The sequence below is a fragment of the Pseudoliparis swirei genome, unplaced genomic scaffold (assembly GCF_029220125.1).
Source record: "Pseudoliparis swirei isolate HS2019 ecotype Mariana Trench unplaced genomic scaffold, NWPU_hadal_v1 hadal_26, whole genome shotgun sequence".
Taxonomy (NCBI): domain Eukaryota; kingdom Metazoa; phylum Chordata; class Actinopteri; order Perciformes; family Liparidae; genus Pseudoliparis; species Pseudoliparis swirei.
This window is the reverse complement of record NW_026613262.1, coordinates 1,503,394-1,522,861: the sequence shown is the minus strand read 5'-3', so window position 1 is coordinate 1,522,861 and position 19,468 is coordinate 1,503,394. Positions and strand designations below refer to the sequence as shown.

At 49.9% G+C, this 19,468-nt stretch overlaps 1 protein-coding gene across 1 annotated transcript; it reads left to right on the top strand.

Moving 5' to 3' along the window:
• Positions 1-1,995: 1,995 nt before the first annotated feature.
• plppr3b (phospholipid phosphatase related 3b) lies at positions 1,996-18,592 on the top strand. Its single transcript, XM_056410691.1, has 3 exons — positions 1,996-2,076; positions 2,375-2,551; positions 17,558-18,592. Exons 1-3 carry the CDS (start codon positions 1,996-1,998, stop codon positions 18,590-18,592), a joined length of 1,293 nt encoding a protein of 430 aa, XP_056266666.1.
• The last annotated feature ends 876 nt before the right edge of the window (positions 18,593-19,468 follow it).

Here is a 19,468-nt window from a genome sequence, read left to right as displayed (position 1 = left end):
GTAGACCTGCACCACGCGGACTAGATAGACCTCCCTAGACAGAACGGAGCCCTGTGCTTGAATCGTGAGATCTCAGAGATCCATTCAGGGAGATCTGGATCCAACTTCAGCTCTAAATGAGTGAAGATGAGAACCTGGAGGCACTGATCACCTGCTATACTCATAGCCCCCCCCCCCCCCCACACACACAGACAGACATCACGCACACGTATCACGCATATCACGCACACACATCACACAGACTCACACACGTTCACACGTACACACACATTGACGCGCACACACACGCGCAGCAGCAGATCTCCGCAGCAACCAGAAAACGGTCGCAGCGGATTCGGGTCTTCGGGTCTAATCGGACCGAGCGGAACCGAGCGGAACCGAGACCACCGCCGGTACCCCGGTGTCACGGCGCGTCCGCTGGTCCGGTTCTGAAGGAGGACACGTGAGACCCGATGGTGTGAGGTGAGACCTGGTCTACTGTCTAGTGAGCGCGTGCGTATTAACGTGTGCTTGTGTGCGCGCGCGTTAACGTGCGCGCCTAACTGAAGCTGCATCCAGCCAGACAACAGGAAGGCTGCAGGGCCATTCACCTGTCTGTCTGCTCACCTGTCTGTCTGCTCACCTGTCTGTCTGCTCCCCTGTCTGTCTGCTCACCTGTCTGTCTGTTCACCTGTCTGTCTGCTCCCCTGTCTGTCTGCTCACCTGTCTGTCTGCTCGTCTGTCTGCTCACCTGTCTGTCTGCTCTGTCTGCTCACCTGTCTGTCTGCTCCCCTGTCTGTCTGCTCACCTGTCTGTCTGCCCGTTCGTCTGCTCGTCTGTCTGCTCACCTGTCTGTCTGCTCACCTGTCTGTCTGCTCCCCTGTCTGTCTGCTCACCTGTCTGTCTGCTCTGTCTGCTCACCTGTCTGTCTGCTCCCCTGTCTGTCTGCTCACCTGTCTGTCTGCTCCCCTGTCTGTCTGCTCTGTCTGCTCACCTGTCTGTCTGCTCCCCTGTCTGCTCACCTGTCTGTCTGCTCCCCTGTCTGTCTGCTCTGTCTGCTCACCTGTCTGTCTGCTCCCCGTCTGTCTGCTCTGCTGCTCACCTGTCTGTCTGCTCTGTCTGCTCACCTGTCTGTCTGCTCCCCTGTCTGTCTGCTCACCTGTCTGTCTGCTCCCCTGTCTGTCTGCTCACCTGTCTGTCTGCTCCCCTGTCTGTCTGCTCCCCTGTCTGTCTGCTCACCTGTCTGTCTGTTCACCTGTCTGTCTGCTCACCTGTCTGTCTGCTCCCCTGTCTGTCTGCTCACCTGTCTGTCTGCTCCCCTGTCTGTCTGCTCACCTGTCTGTCTGCTCACCTGTCTGTCTGCTCCCCTGTCTGTCTGCTCTGTCTGCTCACCTGTCTGTCTGCTCGTCTGTCTGCTCACCTGTCTGTCTGCTCACCTGTCTGTCTGCTCCCCTGTCTGTCTGCTCACCTGTCTGTCTGCTCCCCTGTCTGTCTGCTCTGTCTGCTCACCTGTCTGTCTGCTCGTCTGTCTGCTCACCTGTCTGTCTGCTCTGTCTGCTCACCTGTCTGTCTGCTCCCCTGTCTGTCTGCTCACCTGTCTGGCTTCTGGGTGCCGTGATGAAGGAGCAGACTCAGGTGGTCTGCCCCCCCCCCCCCTCTCCAGATGTTCCCCAGAGGGTCTAGAGGGTCCTCAGGGGTCCAGAACCTGTTGCTCAGGACATCAAAGAAGGGCTCCAGGTCTCCGGTCAGACCTGGTTCAGGAGGCCACGGTTCACAGGGTCCTATGTGGCAACCGGATCAACGGTCCCGGTCCTGGTCCTGGTCCCAGTCTGTTATGTGAGGTTCAGCTGTTGGCTTGTTGTAGATTTGTGAAGGTCTGGTCCTGGATCAGCACCAGGACATCGCCCCCCCCAACGGGCCGGTGGGGGTCTGGGGGCTCAGGAGATCTATTAAGTGTAACACAAAGTGTGTGTGTGTGTGTGTGTGTGTGTGTGTGTGTGTTGCAGCTCGATCAGGATGATGATGAACTCTGAGAAGATGAAGAAGAAACCTCCAAAGGACAGTTTGACTCTGCTGCCATGTTTCTACTTTGTGGAGGTGAGGATGATGATGATGATGATGATAGTGATAGTGATAGTGATGATGATGGTGATGATGGTGATGATGTGTCACTGCTGAATTGAGTGTGAAGTAAATGATGGATATGGACATTCTTGGGGGCAGAGTTAAAGGAAACAACCGATTTAAAAAAAAAGTTACGTGTTGGGGTTAAAGGCTTCTTCTATGGTGTCTCTGTACTTCCTTCAGTTGCCCATCGTGGCTTCTTCTATGGTGTCTGTACTTCCTTCAGTTGCCCATCATGGCTTCTTCTATGGTGTCTCTGTACTTCCTTCAGTTGCCCATCGTGGCTTCTTCTATGGTGTCTCTGTACTTCCTGGAGCTGACCGATGTGGTGCAGCCGGCTCAGGTCGGGTTCCGCTGCCGCGACCGAGAGCTCAGCCTGCCGTACGTGGACGGAGGAGACGAGCTGATCCCTCTGCTGAGCCTCGCCTTCGCCGGCCCGGCTGCATCGGTAACACACACAGGACCTGGTCTAACTTTAGTCCAGCTCTCAATACAACAGGACTGGACTCGATAGCCCCTCTGAAGAAGAAGAGGGTGAGGAAGAGGTCTGGTCCCTGAACCCTCAGACATCAAACTAAAGAAACATCTCAAAGCTGTAAAGCATACGGCGTTCAGAGAGTCTTCAACATCTCAGAACCCTCGGTCGAGCCAGAGCAGCCGAGTCCTCATCAGGACCAGAGAACCAGACCAGGTTCTCTGTAGCTCTGGAGCAGAGACCCTCTAGACCTCAGTGGTAGTAGTCTCTGGACTGGTCTAGTTAGACCTTAGTCCTGATAGAGGACTCCTCTCTGGACTGGTCTAGTTAGACCTTAGTCCTGATAGAGGACTCCTCTCTGTACTGGTCTTGTTAGACCTTAGTCCTGATAGAGGACTCCTCTCTGTACTGGTCTTGTTAGACCTTAGTCCTGATAGAGGACTCCTCTCTGGACTGGTCTAGTTAGACCTTAGTCCTGATAGAGGACTCCTCTCTGTACTGGTCTTGTTAGACCTTAGTCCTGATAGAGGACTCATCTCTGTACTGGTCTTGTTAGACCTTAGTCCTGATAGAGGACTCCTCTCTGTACTGGTCTTGTTAGACCTTAGTCCTGATAGAGGACTCCTCTCTGGACTGGTCTTGTTAGACCTTAGTCCTGATAGAGGACTCCTCTCTGTACTGGTCTAGTTAGACCTTAGTCCTGATAGAGGACTCCTCTCTGTACTGGTCTTGTTAGACCTTAGTCCTGATAGAGGACTCCTCTCTGTACTGGTCTTGTTAGACCTTAGTCCTGATAGAGGACTCCTCTCTGGACTGGTCTAGTTAGACCTTAGTCCTGATAGAGGACTCCTCTCTGTACTGGTCTAGTTAGACCTTAGTGCTGATAGAGGACTCCTCTCTGTACTGGTCTAGTTAGACCTTAGTCCTGATAGAGGACTCCTCTCTGTACTGGTCTTGTTAGACCTTAGTCCTGATAGAGGACTCCTCTCTGTACTGGTCTAGTTAGACCTTAGTCCTGATAGAGGACTCCTCTGTACTGGTCTTGTTAGACCTTAGTCCTGATAGAGGACTCCTCTGTACTGGTCTAGTTAGACCTTAGTCCTGATAGAGGACTCCTCTCTGTACTGGTCTAGTTAGACCTTAGTCCTGATAGAGGACTCCTCTCTGTACTGGTCTAGTTAGACCTTAGTCCTGATAGAGGACTAACTCTGTACTGGTCTTGTTAGACCTTAGTCCTGATAGAGGACTCCTCTCTGACTGGTCTAGTTAGACCTTAGTGCTGATAGAGGACTCCTCTCTGTACTGGTCTAGTTAGACCTTAGTCCTGATAGAGGACTCATCTCTGTACTGGTCTTGTTAGACCTTAGTCCTGATAGAGGACTCCTCTCTGTACTGGTCTAGTTAGACCTTAGTCCTGATAGAGGACTCCTCTCTGTACTGGTCTTGTTAGACCTTAGTCCTGATAGAGGACTCCTCTCTGTACTGGTCTAGTTAGACCTTAGTCCTGATAGAGGACTCCTCTCTGTACTGGTCTTGTTAGACCTTAGTCCTGATAGAGGACAACTCTCTGTACTGGTCTAGTTAGACCTTAGTGCTGATAGAGGACTCCTCTCTGTACTGGTCTAGTTAGACCTTAGTCCTGATAGAGGACTCCTCTCTGTACTGGTCTTGTTAGACCTTAGTCCTGATAGAGGACTCATCTCTGTACTGGTCTAGTTAGACCTTAGTCCTGATAGAGGACTCCTCTCTGTACTGGTCTAGTTAGACCTTAGTCCTGATAGAGGACTCCTCTCTGTACTGGTCTAGTTAGACCTTAGTCCTGATAGAGGACTCCTCTGTACTGGTCTTGTTAGACCTTGGTCCTGATAGAGGACCTCTCTGTACTGGTCTAGTTAGACCTTAGTCCTGATAGAGGACTCCTCTCTGTACTGGTCTAGTTAGACCTTAGTCCTGATAGAGGACTCCTCTCTGTACTGGTCTTGTTAGACCTTAGTCCTGATAGAGGACTCCTCTCTGTACTGGTCTAGTTAGACCTTGTCCTGATAGAGGACTCCTCTGTACTGGTCTAGTTAGACCTTGGTCCTGATAGAAGACTCCTCTCTGTACTGGTCTAGTTAGACCTTGGTCCTGATAGAGGACTCCTCTCTGTACTGGTCTAGTTAGACCTTGTGCTGATAGAGGACTCCTCTCTGTACTGGTCTAGTTAGACCTTGTCCTGATAGAGGACTCCTCTCTGTACTGGTCTAGTTAGACCTTAGTCTGATAGAGGACTCCTCTCTGTACTGGTCTAGTTAGACCTTAGTCCTGATAGAGGACTCCTCTCTGTACTGGTCTAGTTAGACCTTAGTCCTGATAGAGGACTCCTCTCTGTACTGGTCTAGTTAGACCTATGTCCTGATAGAGGACTCCTCTCTGTACTGGTCTAGTTAGACCTTAGTCCTGATAGAGGACTCCTCTCTGTACTGGTCTAGTTAGACCTTGGTCCTGATAGAGGACTCCTCTCTGTACTGGTCTAGTTAGACCTTAGTCCTGATAGAGGACTCCTCTCTGTACTGGTCTAGTTAGACCTTGGTCCTGATAGAGGACTCCTCTCTGTACTGGTCTAGTTAGACCTTGGTCCTGATAGAGGACTCCTCTCTGTACTGGTCTAGTTAGACCTTGGTCCTGATAGAGGACTCCTCTCTGTACTGGTCTAGTTAGACCTTGTGCTGATAGAGGACTCTCTCTGTACTGGTCTAGTTAGACCTTAGTCCTGATAGAGGACTCCTCTGTACTGGTCTAGTTAGACCTTGTCCTGATAGAGGACTCCTCTCTGTACTGGTCTAGTTAGACCTTGTGCTGATAGAGGACTCCTCTCTGTACTGGTCTAGTTAGACCTTGGTCCTGATAGAGGACTCCTCTCTGTACTGGTCTAGTTAGACCTTAGTCCTGATAGAGGACTCCTCTCTGTACTGGTCTAGATAGACCTTGGTCCTGATAGAGGACCTCTCTGTACTGGTCTAGTTAGACCTTGGTCCTGATAGAGGACTCCTCTCTGTACTGGTCTAGTTAGAACTGAGTCCTGATAGAGGACTCCTCTGTACTGGTCTAGTTAGACCTTAGTCCTGATAGAGGACTCCTCTATGTACTGGTCTAGTTAGACCTTGTCCTGATAGAGGACTCCTCTCTGTACTGGTCTAGTTAGACCTTAGTCCTGATAGAGGACTCCTCTCTGTACTGGTCTAGTTAGACCTTAGTCCTGATAGAGGACTCCTCTCTGTACTGGTCTAGTTAGACCTTAGTCCTGATAGAGGACTCCTCTCTGTACTGGTCTAGTTAGACCTTGGTCCTGATAGAGGACTCCTCTCTGTACTGGTCTAGTTAGACCTTAGTCCTGATAGAGGACTCCTCTCTGTACTGGTCTAGTTAGACCTTGGTGCTGATAGAGGACTCCTCTCTGTACTGGTCTAGTTACACCTTGGTCCTGATAGAGGACTCCTCTCTGTACTGGTCTAGTTAGACCTTGGTCCTGATAGAGGACTCCTCTGTACTGGTCTAGTTAGACCTTAGTGCTGATAGAGGACCTCTCTGTACTGGTCTAGTTAGACCTTAGTCCTGATAGAGGACTCCTCTCTGTACTGGTCTAGTTAGACCTTAGTCCTGATAGAGGACTCCTCTCTGTACTGGTCTAGTTAGACCTTAGTGCTGATAGAGGACTCCTCTGTACTGGTCTAGTTAGACCTTAGTCCTGATAGAGGACTCCTCTCTGTACTGGTCTAGTTAGACCTTAGTCTGATAGAGGACTCCTCTCTGTACTGGTCTAGTTAGACCTTAGTCCTGATAGAGGACTCCTCTCTGTACTGGTCTAGTTAGACCTTAGTCCTGATAGAGGACTCCTCTCTGTACTGGTCTAGTTAGACCTTAGTCTGATAGAGGACTCTCTCTGTACTGGTCTAGTTAGACCTTGGTCTGATAGAGGACTCCTCTCTGTACTGCTCTAGTTAGACCTTGTCCTGATAGAGGACTCCTCTCTGTACTGGTCTAGTTAGACCTTAGTCCTGATAGAGGACCTCTCTGTACTGGTCTTGTTAGACCTTAGTCCTGATAGAGGACTCCTCTCTGTACTGGTCTAGTTAGACCTTAGTCCTGATAGAGGACTCCTCTCTGTACTGGTCTAGTTAGACCTTGGTCCTGATAGAGGACTCCTCTCTGTACTGGTCTAGTTAGACCTTGGTCCTGATAGAGGACTCCTCTGTACTGGTCTAGTTAGACCTTAGTCCTGATAGAGGACTCCTCTCTGTACTGGTCTAGTTAGACCTTGTCCTGATAGAGGACCTCTCTGTACTGGTCTAGTTAGACCTTAGTCCTCTATCAGGACTCCTCTCTGTACTGGTCTAGCTAGACCTTGTCCTGATAGAGGACTCCTCTCTGTACTGGTCTAGTTAGACCTTAGTCCTGATAGAGGACTCCTCTCTGTACTGGTCTAGTTAGACCTTAGTCCTGATAGAGGACTCCTCTCTGTACTGGTCTAGTTAGACCTTAGTGCTGATAGAGGACTCCTCTCTGTACTGGTCTAGTTAGACCTTGTCCTGATAGAGGACTCCTCTCTGTACTGGTCTAGTTAGACCTTAGTCCTGATAGAGGACTCCTCTCTGTACTGGTCTAGTTAGACCTTAGTCCTGATAGAGGACTCCTCTCTGTACTGGTCTAGTTAGACCTTAGTCCTGATAGAGGACTCCTCTGTACTGGTCTAGTTAGACCTTAGTCCTGATAGAGGACTCCTCTCTGTACTGGTCTTGTTAGACCTTAGTCCTGATAGAGGACACCTCTCTGTACTGGTCTAGTTAGACCTTAGTCCTGATAGAGGACTCCTCTGTACTGGTCTAGTTAGACCTTAGTCCTGATAGAGGACTCTCTCTGTACTGGTCTAGTTAGACCTTAGTCCTGATAGAGGACCTCTCTGTACTGGTCTAGTTAGACCTTGGTCCTGATAGGGGACTCCTCTCTGTACTGGTCTTGTTAGACCTTGTCCTGATAGAGGACTCTCTGTCCTGGTCTAGTTAGACCTTAGTCCTGATAGAGGACTCCTCTCTGTACTGGTCTAGTTAGACCTTAGTGCTGATAGAGGACTCCTCTCTGTACTGGTCTAGTTAGACCTTGTCCTGATAGAGGACTCCTCTCTGTACTGGTCTAGTTAGACCTTGGTCCTGATAGAGGACTCCTCTCTGTACTGGTCTAGTTAGACCTAGTGCTGATAGAGGACTCTCTGTACTGGTCTAGTTAGACCTTAGTCCTGATAGAGGACTCCTCTCTGTACTGGTCTAGTTAGACCTTAGTCCTGATAGAGGACTCCTCTCTGTACTGGTCTAGTTAGACCTTAGTCCTGATAGAGGACTCCTCTCTGTACTGGTCTAGTTAGACCTTAGTCCTGATAGAGGACTCCTCTGTACTGGTCTAGTTAGACCTTAGTCCTGATAGAGGACTCCTCTCTGTACTGGTCTTGTTAGACCTTAGTGCTGATAGAGGACTCCTCTCTGTACTGGTCTTGTTAGACCTTAGTGCTGATAGAGGACTCCTCTCTGTCCTGGTCTTGTTAGACCTTAGTGCTGATAGAGGACTCCTCTCTGTACTGGTCTAGTTAGACCTTAGTGCTGATAGAGGACTCCTCTCTGTCCTGGTCTAGTTAGACCTTAGTGCTGATAGAGGACTCATCTCTGCACTGGTCTAGTTAGACCTTATTCCTGATAGAGGACTCCTCTCTGTACTGGTTTTGTTAGACCTTAGTGCTGATAGAGGACTCCTCTCTGTCCTGGTCTAGTTAGACCTTAGTCCTGATAGAGGACTCATCTCTGTACTGGTCTTGTTAGACCTTAGTGCTGATAGAGGACTCCTCTCTGTACTGGTCTTGTTAGACCTTAGTGCTGATAGAGAACTCCTCTCTGTACTGGTCTTGTTAGACCTTAGTCCTGATAGAGGACTCCTCTCTGTACTGGTCTTGTTAGACCTTAGTCCTGATAGAGGACTCCTCTCTGTCCTGGTCTTGTTAGACCTTAGTGCTGCATTCGACACCATTGACCATGACATCCTGTTACAGAGACTGGAGCAGTCGATTGGCATTTCAGGCACGGCACTAATTTGGTTTAAATCCTATTTATCAGATCGATCTCAATTTGTATTTGTAAATGATGACGCCTCGATAACCACCAACGTTAATCACGGAGTTCCACAAGGTTCTGTGCTTGGACCAATTTTATTTACTTTATACATGCTTCCTTTGGGCAATATTATCAGGAAACACTCCATAAACTTTCATTGTTATGCAGATGATACTCAACTATATTTATCGATAAAACCAGAGGAGAGCAACCAACTCGGTAAAATTCAAGCATGTCTTAAAGACATAAAAACATGGATGACCTGCAACTTCTTGATGTTAAATTCAGACAAAACAAGTAATTTTAATCGCCCTGAGCACCTCAGAGATCAATTATCTGGTGATGTGGTTTCTGTGACGGCATTTCCTAGCATCCAACACCACTGTAAAGAATCTTGGCGTTATCTTTGATCGACTTGTCCTTTAACTCCCACGTAAAGCAAATCTCAAGGACTGCATTCTTTCATCTACGTAATATTTCAAAAATCAGGCACATCTTGTCTCAAAAGATGCAGAAAAATTGGTTCGGCGTTACTTCGAGACTGGATTACTGCAACTCCTTATTATCAGGCTGCTCTAATAAATCTCTTAGGTCCCTCCAGTTGATCCAGAATGCTGCAGCTCGTGTTCTCACTAAAACTAAGAAAAGAGATCACATCACTCCTGCACTAGCTGCTCTGCACTGGCTCCCAGTAAAATCAAGAATCACTTTTAAAATTCTTCTCTTAACCTACAAAGCCTTGATTGGTGATGCACCATCATATCTTAAGGAGCTTGTAGTACCATATTGCATGATATGGAAGCGCTGTGCCAGCGGCTGCTTGTTTCAGTAGTGGCGTTTTGCTTTTATTTTATTGTCTTTTTTTTGCACTTTTCCTCTCTTTTTCTTTTTCTTTTCTTTCACATTTGTCTTAGTTACGGTCGGACACTGGACCATAACTACTTTTTTCGATAATTCTACTGTGGCTTTTGTTCACTTTGTCGTGAGTATCGGTGAGCCACAGCAAAACAATGACGGGGACCGGCGTCTACTCGCATGCTCAGCTGACCGCGCTGTGCAGGCGAAGCTTCTGCCTGGAGACAGACCTGTGATCCCGCTGGAGCTACGGAGGAGGGCTCATGTTGCAGATCGGGTGTCAAGCGGAGGCTAAAACGAGGAGATACAAACCCTCGGTACCGTCGATCATAACGGGAACGTGAGGTCTTTGGCGAATAAGACGGATGAGCTCGGCGCTGGTAATGACGAGAGGATCTTCCGTGAGCAGTCTCTTGTGCTTCACTGAGACGTGGCTACACGCGGACTATCCGGATCACAGCGTCTTTGCCCGGCTTCAGGACTGTTCGGGCTGACAGAGGCGCTACACAGAGCGGTAAGATGAGGCGGGATCGCTGTTTATGTGAATGAACGGTGGTGCCATCCGGACCATGTGTGCGTGAAGGAGCGCTTCTGTAGCCGAACATTGAACTGTTGGCCGTGGGGATGCGCCCGTACTATTTGCCGAGAGAGTTCCGTCCGCCATTGTGGTTGTCGGTATGCGTGCCGCCATCAGCTGACGCTGAGGAAGCTGTGGACACCATCCACTCCACTGTGTCTGCTCTGCTGAATCATCAGCCTGGAGCATTCATGGCTATCACTGGTGACTTTAACCACACCACATTGGAAAAAGCTCTGCCAACCTTCCATCAATACATAGACTGCCCAACAAGGAACAATAACACTCTGGACTTGCTGTATGCTAATACTAAGGGGCATACAGCGCCACTGTCCTCCCCCGCCCTGGCAGGCCTGATCATGACCTGGTCCGGCTGACACCCAGGTATGTTCCTCTGGTGAAGAGTCATCCGGTGACCACCAGGACTGTGAGGGGGTGGTCTCTGGAGGCTAACGCTCTACAGGACTGCTTCGAGTCACCGGAGTGGTATGTGCTGTGTGGACCCCACGGGGAGGACATCAACAGTATGACCGACTGCATCACGGAATACATCAAGTTCTGTGAACACACCACCATCCCATCACGGACTGTGCGCTGCTTCCCCAACAACAAGCCCTGGATCACCAGGGACCTGAAGGCGCTTCTTAACATGAAGAAAGCTGCTTTCAGGTCTGGAGACAGGATGAGCTGAGGAAAGCCCAGCGCAACCTAAAGGTGAAGCTCAGGAGGGCAAGGACTCCTACAGGAGGAAGCTGGAGGCCAAACTCCAGCTGAACAACACAAGGAGGTGTGGTCTGGCATGAAGCAGATAACTGGCTTCAAGGTGGGAGGAGACAGCCAGGGGCTCCTGGAGAGGGCCAACGAGCTGAACTGTTTTTCAATAGGTTCAGTTCACAGCCCCCCCCCGTCTCCTCCACATCACACCTCCCAAACACCTCCTCCCCTCTGTCCCCCTGCTGAGCTGCACATCCACCGAGCCCTCAATAACAATGGGCTCCTCCACCTCCCCTCTCTGTGACGACTGACCAGGTGAGAAGACAGCTGGAGAAACTACACCAGCGCAGAGCTGAAGGTCCTGATGGCATCAGCCCCAGGGTCCTAAAGACCTGCGCCACCCAGCTGTCTGGTGTCCTGCAGCACCTCTTCAACCTCAGCCTGAGGCTGGGAAGTCAGTGCTGTGGAAGACGTCGTGCCTGGTCCCTGTCCCCAAGAAGTCAGCACCATCTGGCCTCAACGACTACCGACCAGTCGCCCTCACCTCCCATGTGATGAAGGTGCTGGAGAGGCTGGTCTTGGCCCACCTCCGGCCGCAGGTGAAATCATCGTTGGACCCTCTGCAATTTGCTTACCAGCCTCATGTGGGAGTGGACGACGCCATCATCTACCTGCTGCGAGCTCAGTCGCACCTGGATGGAACCGGTGTCTCTGTGAGAGTCACTTTCTTTGACTTCTCCAGTGCATTTAACACCATCCAGCCACTGCTGCTGAGTGAGAAGCTGCGGGTGGCGTGTGGGCGTCCACCATCTCCTGGATCACGGACTACCTCACAGGCAGACCACAGTTTGTCAGAATGGGCGTGTGCTGTCTGGAACGGTGGTCAGTGATGTTGGAGCCCCACAGGAACTGTTCTGTCTCCCTTCCTCTTCACCCTGTACACCAGTGACTTCCAGTACAACACGTCATGCCATCTGCAGAAGTACTCTGATGATTCTGCAGTGGTCGGGTGTATTAGGGATGGACGGGAGGAGGAGTACAGGGCAGTGGTGAGTGACTTTGTAAAGTGGGCCGATGAGAACCACCTGCGGCTGAACGTGGCCAAGACCAGAGAGATGGTGGTGGACTTCAGGAGGAAGGCGACAGCTCCTACACCTCTGAGTGTCCTGGGAGTGGACGTGGACATGGTGGAGGTACAAGTACCTGGGCGTCTCCATCGACAGCCGACTGAACTGGAAGGCCAACATCAACGCTGTGTACAAGAAGGGGATGAGTCGACTCTTTTTCCTGAGAAAGCTTCGGTCCTTCAACGTGTGCAGCAAGATGCTGGAGTTATTCTACCAGTCGGTTGTGGCCAGTGTGCTGCACTTTGCCATTGTCTGCTGGGGGAGCAGCATCGGAGCCGGTGACACCAGCCGTCTTAACAAACTGGTTAGGAAGGCTGGCCCCATCATCGGCTGCCAGCTGGAGCACCTGGAACAGGTGGTGGAGAGGAGGTCGTTGAAGAAACTGGTGTCCATATTGGACAACCCGGACCACCCTCTCCACCACCTCCTACAGGGACAGAGGAGTACTTTCTCCAGACGTCTCCTCACGCTCCGCTGCCACAAGGAGAGATACAGGAGAACATTCCTGCCGACGGCTATGAGGCTCTACAACAGTTCACCTCTTGCCAGATCACCCTAACCCTTCTTATATTTTGTGTTTTGTTTTTTTATTCTTGTGTGTTGCTGCTACTGACTCGACAAATTTCCCCTTGGGGATTAATAAAGTATATATCTATCTATCTATCTATCTATCTATATTGCCCCACTAGAGAGCTACGCTCACTAAATGCGGGACTACTTGTAGTTCCTAGAGTCTTAAAAAGTAGAATGGGAGCCAGAGCCTTTAGTTATCAAGCTCCTCTTTTATGGAACCAGCTTCCAATTTCAGTCCGGGAGGCAGACACAGTCACCTCGTTTAAGAGTAGACTGAAGACTTTCCTCTTTGACAGAGCTTATAGTTAGGGCTGAATCAGGTTCACCTGGTCCAGCCCCTTGATATGCTGCTATAGGCTTAGAGCTGCCGGGGGACGTTTTAGGATGCACTGAGTACCTATCTCCTCTTTTTCTCTCCTTAAGGATGAATTTTCATCTCTCAATCACACGTTACTAACTCTGCTTTCTCCCGAGTCCTTTTGACTTCACGTCTCATGGGGTCATCGGACCCTATGAGGCATAGATCTATCTGCCTGATGGATCATCGAGGTCTGGGTCGTGGAATTCCTGCTCCTGACTACGCCACTGTCCTGTTGAGACTCCGCCCACTGTTGAGACTCCGCCCTCCTCCTCCCCACCGCCATCTGCCTGATGGATCGTGGAGGTCTCCATCGTGGAATATGCCTACTATGAACTATTCATACACTCTGTCACATTCATTGAATGTATTTTAACTCTAAATCTGTCCTTCTGGTCACATGACATCTATTGTTCTGTCCATCCTGGAGAGGGATCCTCCTCTGTTGCTCTCCTGCAGGTTTCTTCCCTTTTTTTCCCCCTGAAGGGTTATTTGGGAGTTTTTCCTGGTCCGATGTGAGGTTTTGGGGCAGGGATGTCTATGTGTACAGATTGTAAAGCATTCCGAGACAAATTTGTAATTTGTGAAATTAGGCTATACAAATAAACTGAATTGAATTGAATTAATCGTATCATCTGATCTGCGGCCGTATGTCTTGGACACTCGGGTGAAGAGAGGAGCAGAGCTGTCAACTGATCACCACCTGGTGGTGAGTTGGATCAGATGGGAGGGGAGTCGGCCAGAGAGACCTGGCAAGCCCAAACGTGTAGTGCGGGTGAACTGGGAACATCTGGTCGAGGACCCTGTCCGGGAGGTCTTCAACTCCCACCTCCGGATGAACTTCTCACACATCCCGAGGGAGGTTGGGGACATGCAATCCGAGTGGACCATGTTCAAAGCCTCTATTGTGGAAGCGGCCGACAGGAGCTGTGGTCGGAAGGTCATCGGTGCCTCTCGCGGCAGCAACCCAAGAACCCGGTGGTGGACACCGGGGGTCAGGGAAGCCGTCAAGCTGAAGAAGGAGGCCTACTGGGCCTGGCTGGCCCAGGGGTCTCCTGAAGCAGCTGACAGGTACCGGCAGGCCAGAAGGGCTGCAGCTGCGGTGGTGCGAAGCAAAACTCGGGCATGGGAGGAGTTCGGGAGGCCATGGAGAAGGACTTCGGTCGGCCTCAAAGAGGTTCTGGCAAACCGTCCGACGGCTCAGGAAGGAAAGCAGGGTCTACCCCAGGCTGTTCTCAGCGTGGGGGGGCTGCTGCTGTCCCGGACGGTGGAAAGAACACCTTGGGGAACTCCTAAATCCGGCCAACATGTCCCTCTAGAGGGGCAGTGCCTGTATAGTTGGCGGGGGTCGCACCAATATCCCTGGCAGAGGCCGCTAAGGTTGTTAAAAAGCTCCTTGGTGGCAAGGCGCGGGGTGGATGAGATCCGCCTGAGATGCTGAAGGCGCTGGACATTGTTGGGCTGTCTTGGCTGACACGCCTTCAATGTCGCTGGGGTCAGGAACAGTGTCCTTGGACTGGCAGACCGGGGTGGTGGTTCCCATTTTCAAAAGGGGACCGGAGGTGTGCTCGAACTATCGTGGAATCACACTTCTCAGCCTCCCTGGGAAAGTTTATGCCAGGGTACTGGAAAGGAGGCTCCGACCGCTGGTCGAACCTCGGATTCAAGACCAGCAGTGCGGATTCCGTCCCGGTCGTGGAACTGTGGACCAGCTCTCCACCTCCGCAAGGGCCCTCGGGGGGGCCAGGGAGTTTGCCCAACCAGTCTTCATGTGTTTTGTGGACTTGGAGAAGGCTTTCGACCGGGTCCCTCTGGGATTGTTGTGGGGGGTGCTGCGGGGGTACGGGGTTCCGGACCCGTTGCTACGGGCTATCCGGTCACTGTACGCCTGCAGTAGGAGCTGTGTTCGCATCCTCGGCAGTAAGTCAGACACGTTCCCGGTGGGTGTTGGTCTCCGCCAGGGCTGCCCTTTATCACCGGTCCTGTTTGTGATTTTCATGGACAGGATATCTCGGTGCAGCCTGGGGGTGGAGCAGGTCAGGTTTGGGGGTCTTCGGATCGCCTCTCTTCTGTTTGCAGATGATGTGGTCCTGTTAGCATCCTCAGACCATGACCTCCGGCACTCACTGGGTTAGGGTTTGAAGCGGCAGGGATGAGAGTCAGCACCGCCAAATCTGAGGCCATGGTGCTCTGCCGGAAACCGGTGGATTGCTCCCTCCAGGTGGGGACAGAGTGCCTGCCCCAAGCAAAGGAGTTCAAGTATCTCGGGGTCTTGTTCACGAGTGAGGGTAAGATGGAGGGAGATGGACAGGCGGCTCGGTGCGGCTGCAGCAGTAAAACAGGCGCTGTACCGGTCTGTCTTGGTGAAGAGAGCTGAGCCGAAAGGCGAAGCTCTCAATTTACTGGTCGGTCTACGTTCCAATCCTCACCTATGGTCACGAACTTTGGGTAGTGACCGAAAGAACGAGGTCGCGAATACAAGCGGCCAAAATGAGTTTCCTCCGTCGGGTGGCCGGGCTCAGCCTTAGAGATAGGGTAAGGAGCTCGGACATCAGGAGGGAGCTTGGAGTCGAGCCGCTACTCCTTCGCATCGAAAGGAGTCAGCTGAGGTGGTTCGGGCATCTGATTCGGACGCCTCCTGGATGCCTCCCGTTAGAGGTTTTCCAGGCACGTCCTACTGGGAGGAGACCCCGGGGAAGACCCAGGACACGCTGGAGAGATTACATCTCCCGGCTGGCCTGGGAACGCCTCGGGATCCCCCACAATGAGCTGGAAAGTGTCGCGGGCGAGAGGGAAGTCTGGGTCGACCTGCTGGGTCTGCTGCCCCCAAGACGGATGACCCCGGAATAAGCGGATGAGAATGGATGGATGGATGGATGGTGTATATGATGTATATGATGTATATGATGTATATGATAGATATGATGTATATGGTGTATATGATGTATATTATAGATATGATGTATATGATGTATATGATAGATATGATGTATATGATGTATATGATGTATATTATAGATATGATGTATATGATGTATATGATGTATATGATGTATATTATAGATATGATGTATATGGTGTATATGATGTATATTATAGATATGATGTATATGATGTATATGATGTATATTATAGATATGATGTATATGATGTATATGATGTATATTATAGATATGATGTATATGGTGTATATGATGTATATGATGTATATTATAGATATGATGTATATGATGTATATGATGTATATGATAGATATGATGTATATGATGTATATGATAGATATGATGTATATGATGTATATGATGTATATTATAGATATGATGTATATGATGTATATGGTGTATATGATGTATATGGTGTATATGATGTATATGGTGTATATGATGTATATGATGTATATTATAGATATGATGTATATGATGTATATGATGTATATGATGTATATGGTGTATATGATGTATATGATGTAAATGATAGATATGGTGTATATGATCTATATGGTGTATATGATAGATATGATGTATATGGTGTATATGATGTATATGGTGTATATGATGTATATGGTGTATATGATGTATATGATGTATATTATAGATATGATGTATATGATGTATATGGTGTATATGATGTATATGGTGTATATGATGTATATGGTGTATATGATGTATATGATGTATATTATAGATATGATGTATATGATGTATATGATGTATATGATGTATATGGTGTATATGATGTATATGATGTAAATGATAGATATGGTGTATATGATGTATATGGTGTATATGATGTATATGGTGTATATGATGTATATGGTGTATATGATGTATATGATGTATATTATAGATATGATGTATATGATGTATATGATGTATATGATGTATATGGTGTATATGATGTATATGATGTAAATGATAGATATGGTGTATATGATCTATATGGTGTATATGATAGATATGATGTATATGGTGTATATGATAGATATGATGTATATGGTGTATATGATGTATATGATGTATATGATGTATATGATGTATATTATAGATATGATGTATATGATGTATATGATGTATATTATAGATATGATGTATATGGTGTATATGATGTATATGATGTATATGATGTATATTATAGATATGATGTATATGATGTATATGATGTATATTATAGATATGATGTATATGATGTATATGGTGTATATGGTGTATATGATGTATATGATGTATATGATGTATATGGTGTATATGATGTATATTATAGATATGATGTATATGGTGTATATGGTGTATATGATGTATATGATGTATATGATGTATATGATGTATATTATAGATATGATGTATATGATGTATATTATAGATATGATGTATATGATGTATATGATGTATATGGTGTATATGATATATATGATGTATATGGTGTATATGATGTATATGATGTATATGATGTATATTATAGATATGATGTATATGATGTATATTATAGATATGATGTATATGATGTATATGATGTATATTATAGATATTATAGATATGATGTATATGATGTATATGATGTATATTACTCATAACCAGGACCCTGAGGTCTTGATGACTCGTGTTCCGGGTCCTTCTCTCTGGTCATCCAGCTTTTCTTCTTCAGGCGTTTCACGCTGTGGCCAACTTCAAGTCCTCCGATGACCTCACGGTGACCCCCCCGCTGCCGAAGGAGGACCCTCTGCGAGCACTGACGGAGCGGGGACACGAGTCCGTCTACAACAAGGGCCCCGCCTCGGAGAGTCAGGACCAGATGGCCCCGGCCCCCGTGGAGCGGCCCCCGCCAAGGGGCCTGAAGAGGGCCAGCGTGGACGTGGAGCTGCTGGCCCCCCGCGGCCCCATGGGCAAGGAGACCATGCTGACCTTCAGCCACACGCTGCCGAGGGGCGGGGCCCCCGGGGCCGGCTCCGGGCCGGTGCTGCCGGTGCAGCCGGTGCAGCGGCGCCTGAAGGCCTTGCCGGTGCCGATGGACCCCGCCCGCTCGCAGCAGCTGGTGACGGAGTGGAAGCAGAAGTCGATGGAGATGAGAGGGCTGAGCTCCGAGGGGCCGGGCGAGGGGGGGGCTCAGGCCAGGAGGGCGGCCCCTTGTCGGGACCCCTCTCCGCCTCCAGGAGGTGCCAAAGCTGTGGCGACTCCCAGACCACCACAAATTCCTGAAGCCGGACCCCCACCGGTGTCCCCGAAAAGCGCCCTGACCCGGGCCAAGTGGCTCGCCATCCGAGAGAAGACGAGCAGAGAGGGCCCGGGCCCCGGGGCCGCCGGCCAGCCACGACTCATGCAGGTCATCGCCGTGTCGAAGCAGCTCCTCCCCTCCTCTTCCTCTGAGACCGCCTCCACCTGTTCTGGCTCCTCCTCCTCAGCCTCTCCGCTCTGCTCGGGGATCGTCACCGTGGATGCCCACGCCCCCCACCATCCTGTTGTCCCAGCCCAACCCCCTCTTCAAGCCCCGCCCCTCGCAGGTAATGGCGCCCCGTGGGGGTGGAACGGGGCGTCCAATGGGGCCGACCCTCGCGACGCCTACGACCTCAACAGCCTGACCCGCGGCGACTCGGCGGCGCGCGGCAGTAGTTTCCGGCCCCACCGATCCGCCTCGCCCGGCCCTGATGCCCCCCCCCCCATCAGCGCAGGGAGACCGCCATGAGACGCAAGACGGCGCTGGTTCTGTTGGACCGAGAGATCCGGAACCAGAGCGAACAGGAGAACTATTAGAAGAGTTTGCAGGGACGAAGGTTCAAGGATTAGTCTCTCAGCTTTTCAAAACAAGCCAGACCACGTTGCACTGCATGATGGGAGGTTGAAGGTTTCTATCGGGCGGGGCGGGGGGGGGGGGCGGGGCTCAACTCTCAGTTTAACATCAAAGACTTCAAAGCGACAGAAAGTTAGATTTTAATAATTATTCAAGACGTAAAAAGTATTTCTGGGAATCCAAGAACACGTTTCAGACAGAAAGTCCACCGGCATGAGGGAGGAGGACTAGAGGACTACAGGACTAGAGGACGAGAGGACTAGAGGACCAGAGGACCAGAGGACTACAGGACCAGAGGACCAGAGGACCACAGGACTACAGGACTACAGGACTAGAGGACCAGAGGACTACAGGACTAGAGGACCAGAGGACCACAGGACCACAGGACTAGAGGACTACAGGACCAGAGGACCACAGGACTAGAGGACTACAGGACTAGAGGACGAGAGGACTAGAGGACCAGAGGACCAGAGGACTACAGGACCAGAGGACCAGAGGACTACAGGACTACAGGACTAGAGGACTACAGGACTAGAGGACCAGAGGACCACAGGACTACAGGACTACAGGACTAGAGGACTACAGGACTAGAGGACCAGAGGACCACAGGACCACAGGACTAGAGGACTACAGGACCAGAGGACCACAGGACTAGAGGACTAGAGGACCACAGGACCAGAGGACCAGAGGACTAGAGGAATACAGGACCAGAGGATTAGAGGACTACAGGACTAGAGGACCATAGGACTAGAGGACCACAGGACCAGAGGA

What these genes read in the sequence shown, in the direction of transcription:
- plppr3b (XM_056410691.1), top strand. Translation starts at nt 1,996, where the DNA reads ATGATGATGAACTCTGAGAAGATGAAGAAGAAACCTCCAAAGGACAGT. An exon ending in CATGTTTCTACTTTGTGGAG is followed by an intron (nt 2,077 to 2,374) that starts GTGAGGATGATG and finishes TACTTCCTTCAG; the next exon opens with TTGCCCATCGTGGCTTCTTC. An exon ending in TCGCCGGCCCGGCTGCATCG is followed by an intron (nt 2,552 to 17,557) that starts GTAACACACACA and finishes TTTCTTCTTCAG; the next exon opens with GCGTTTCACGCTGTGGCCAA.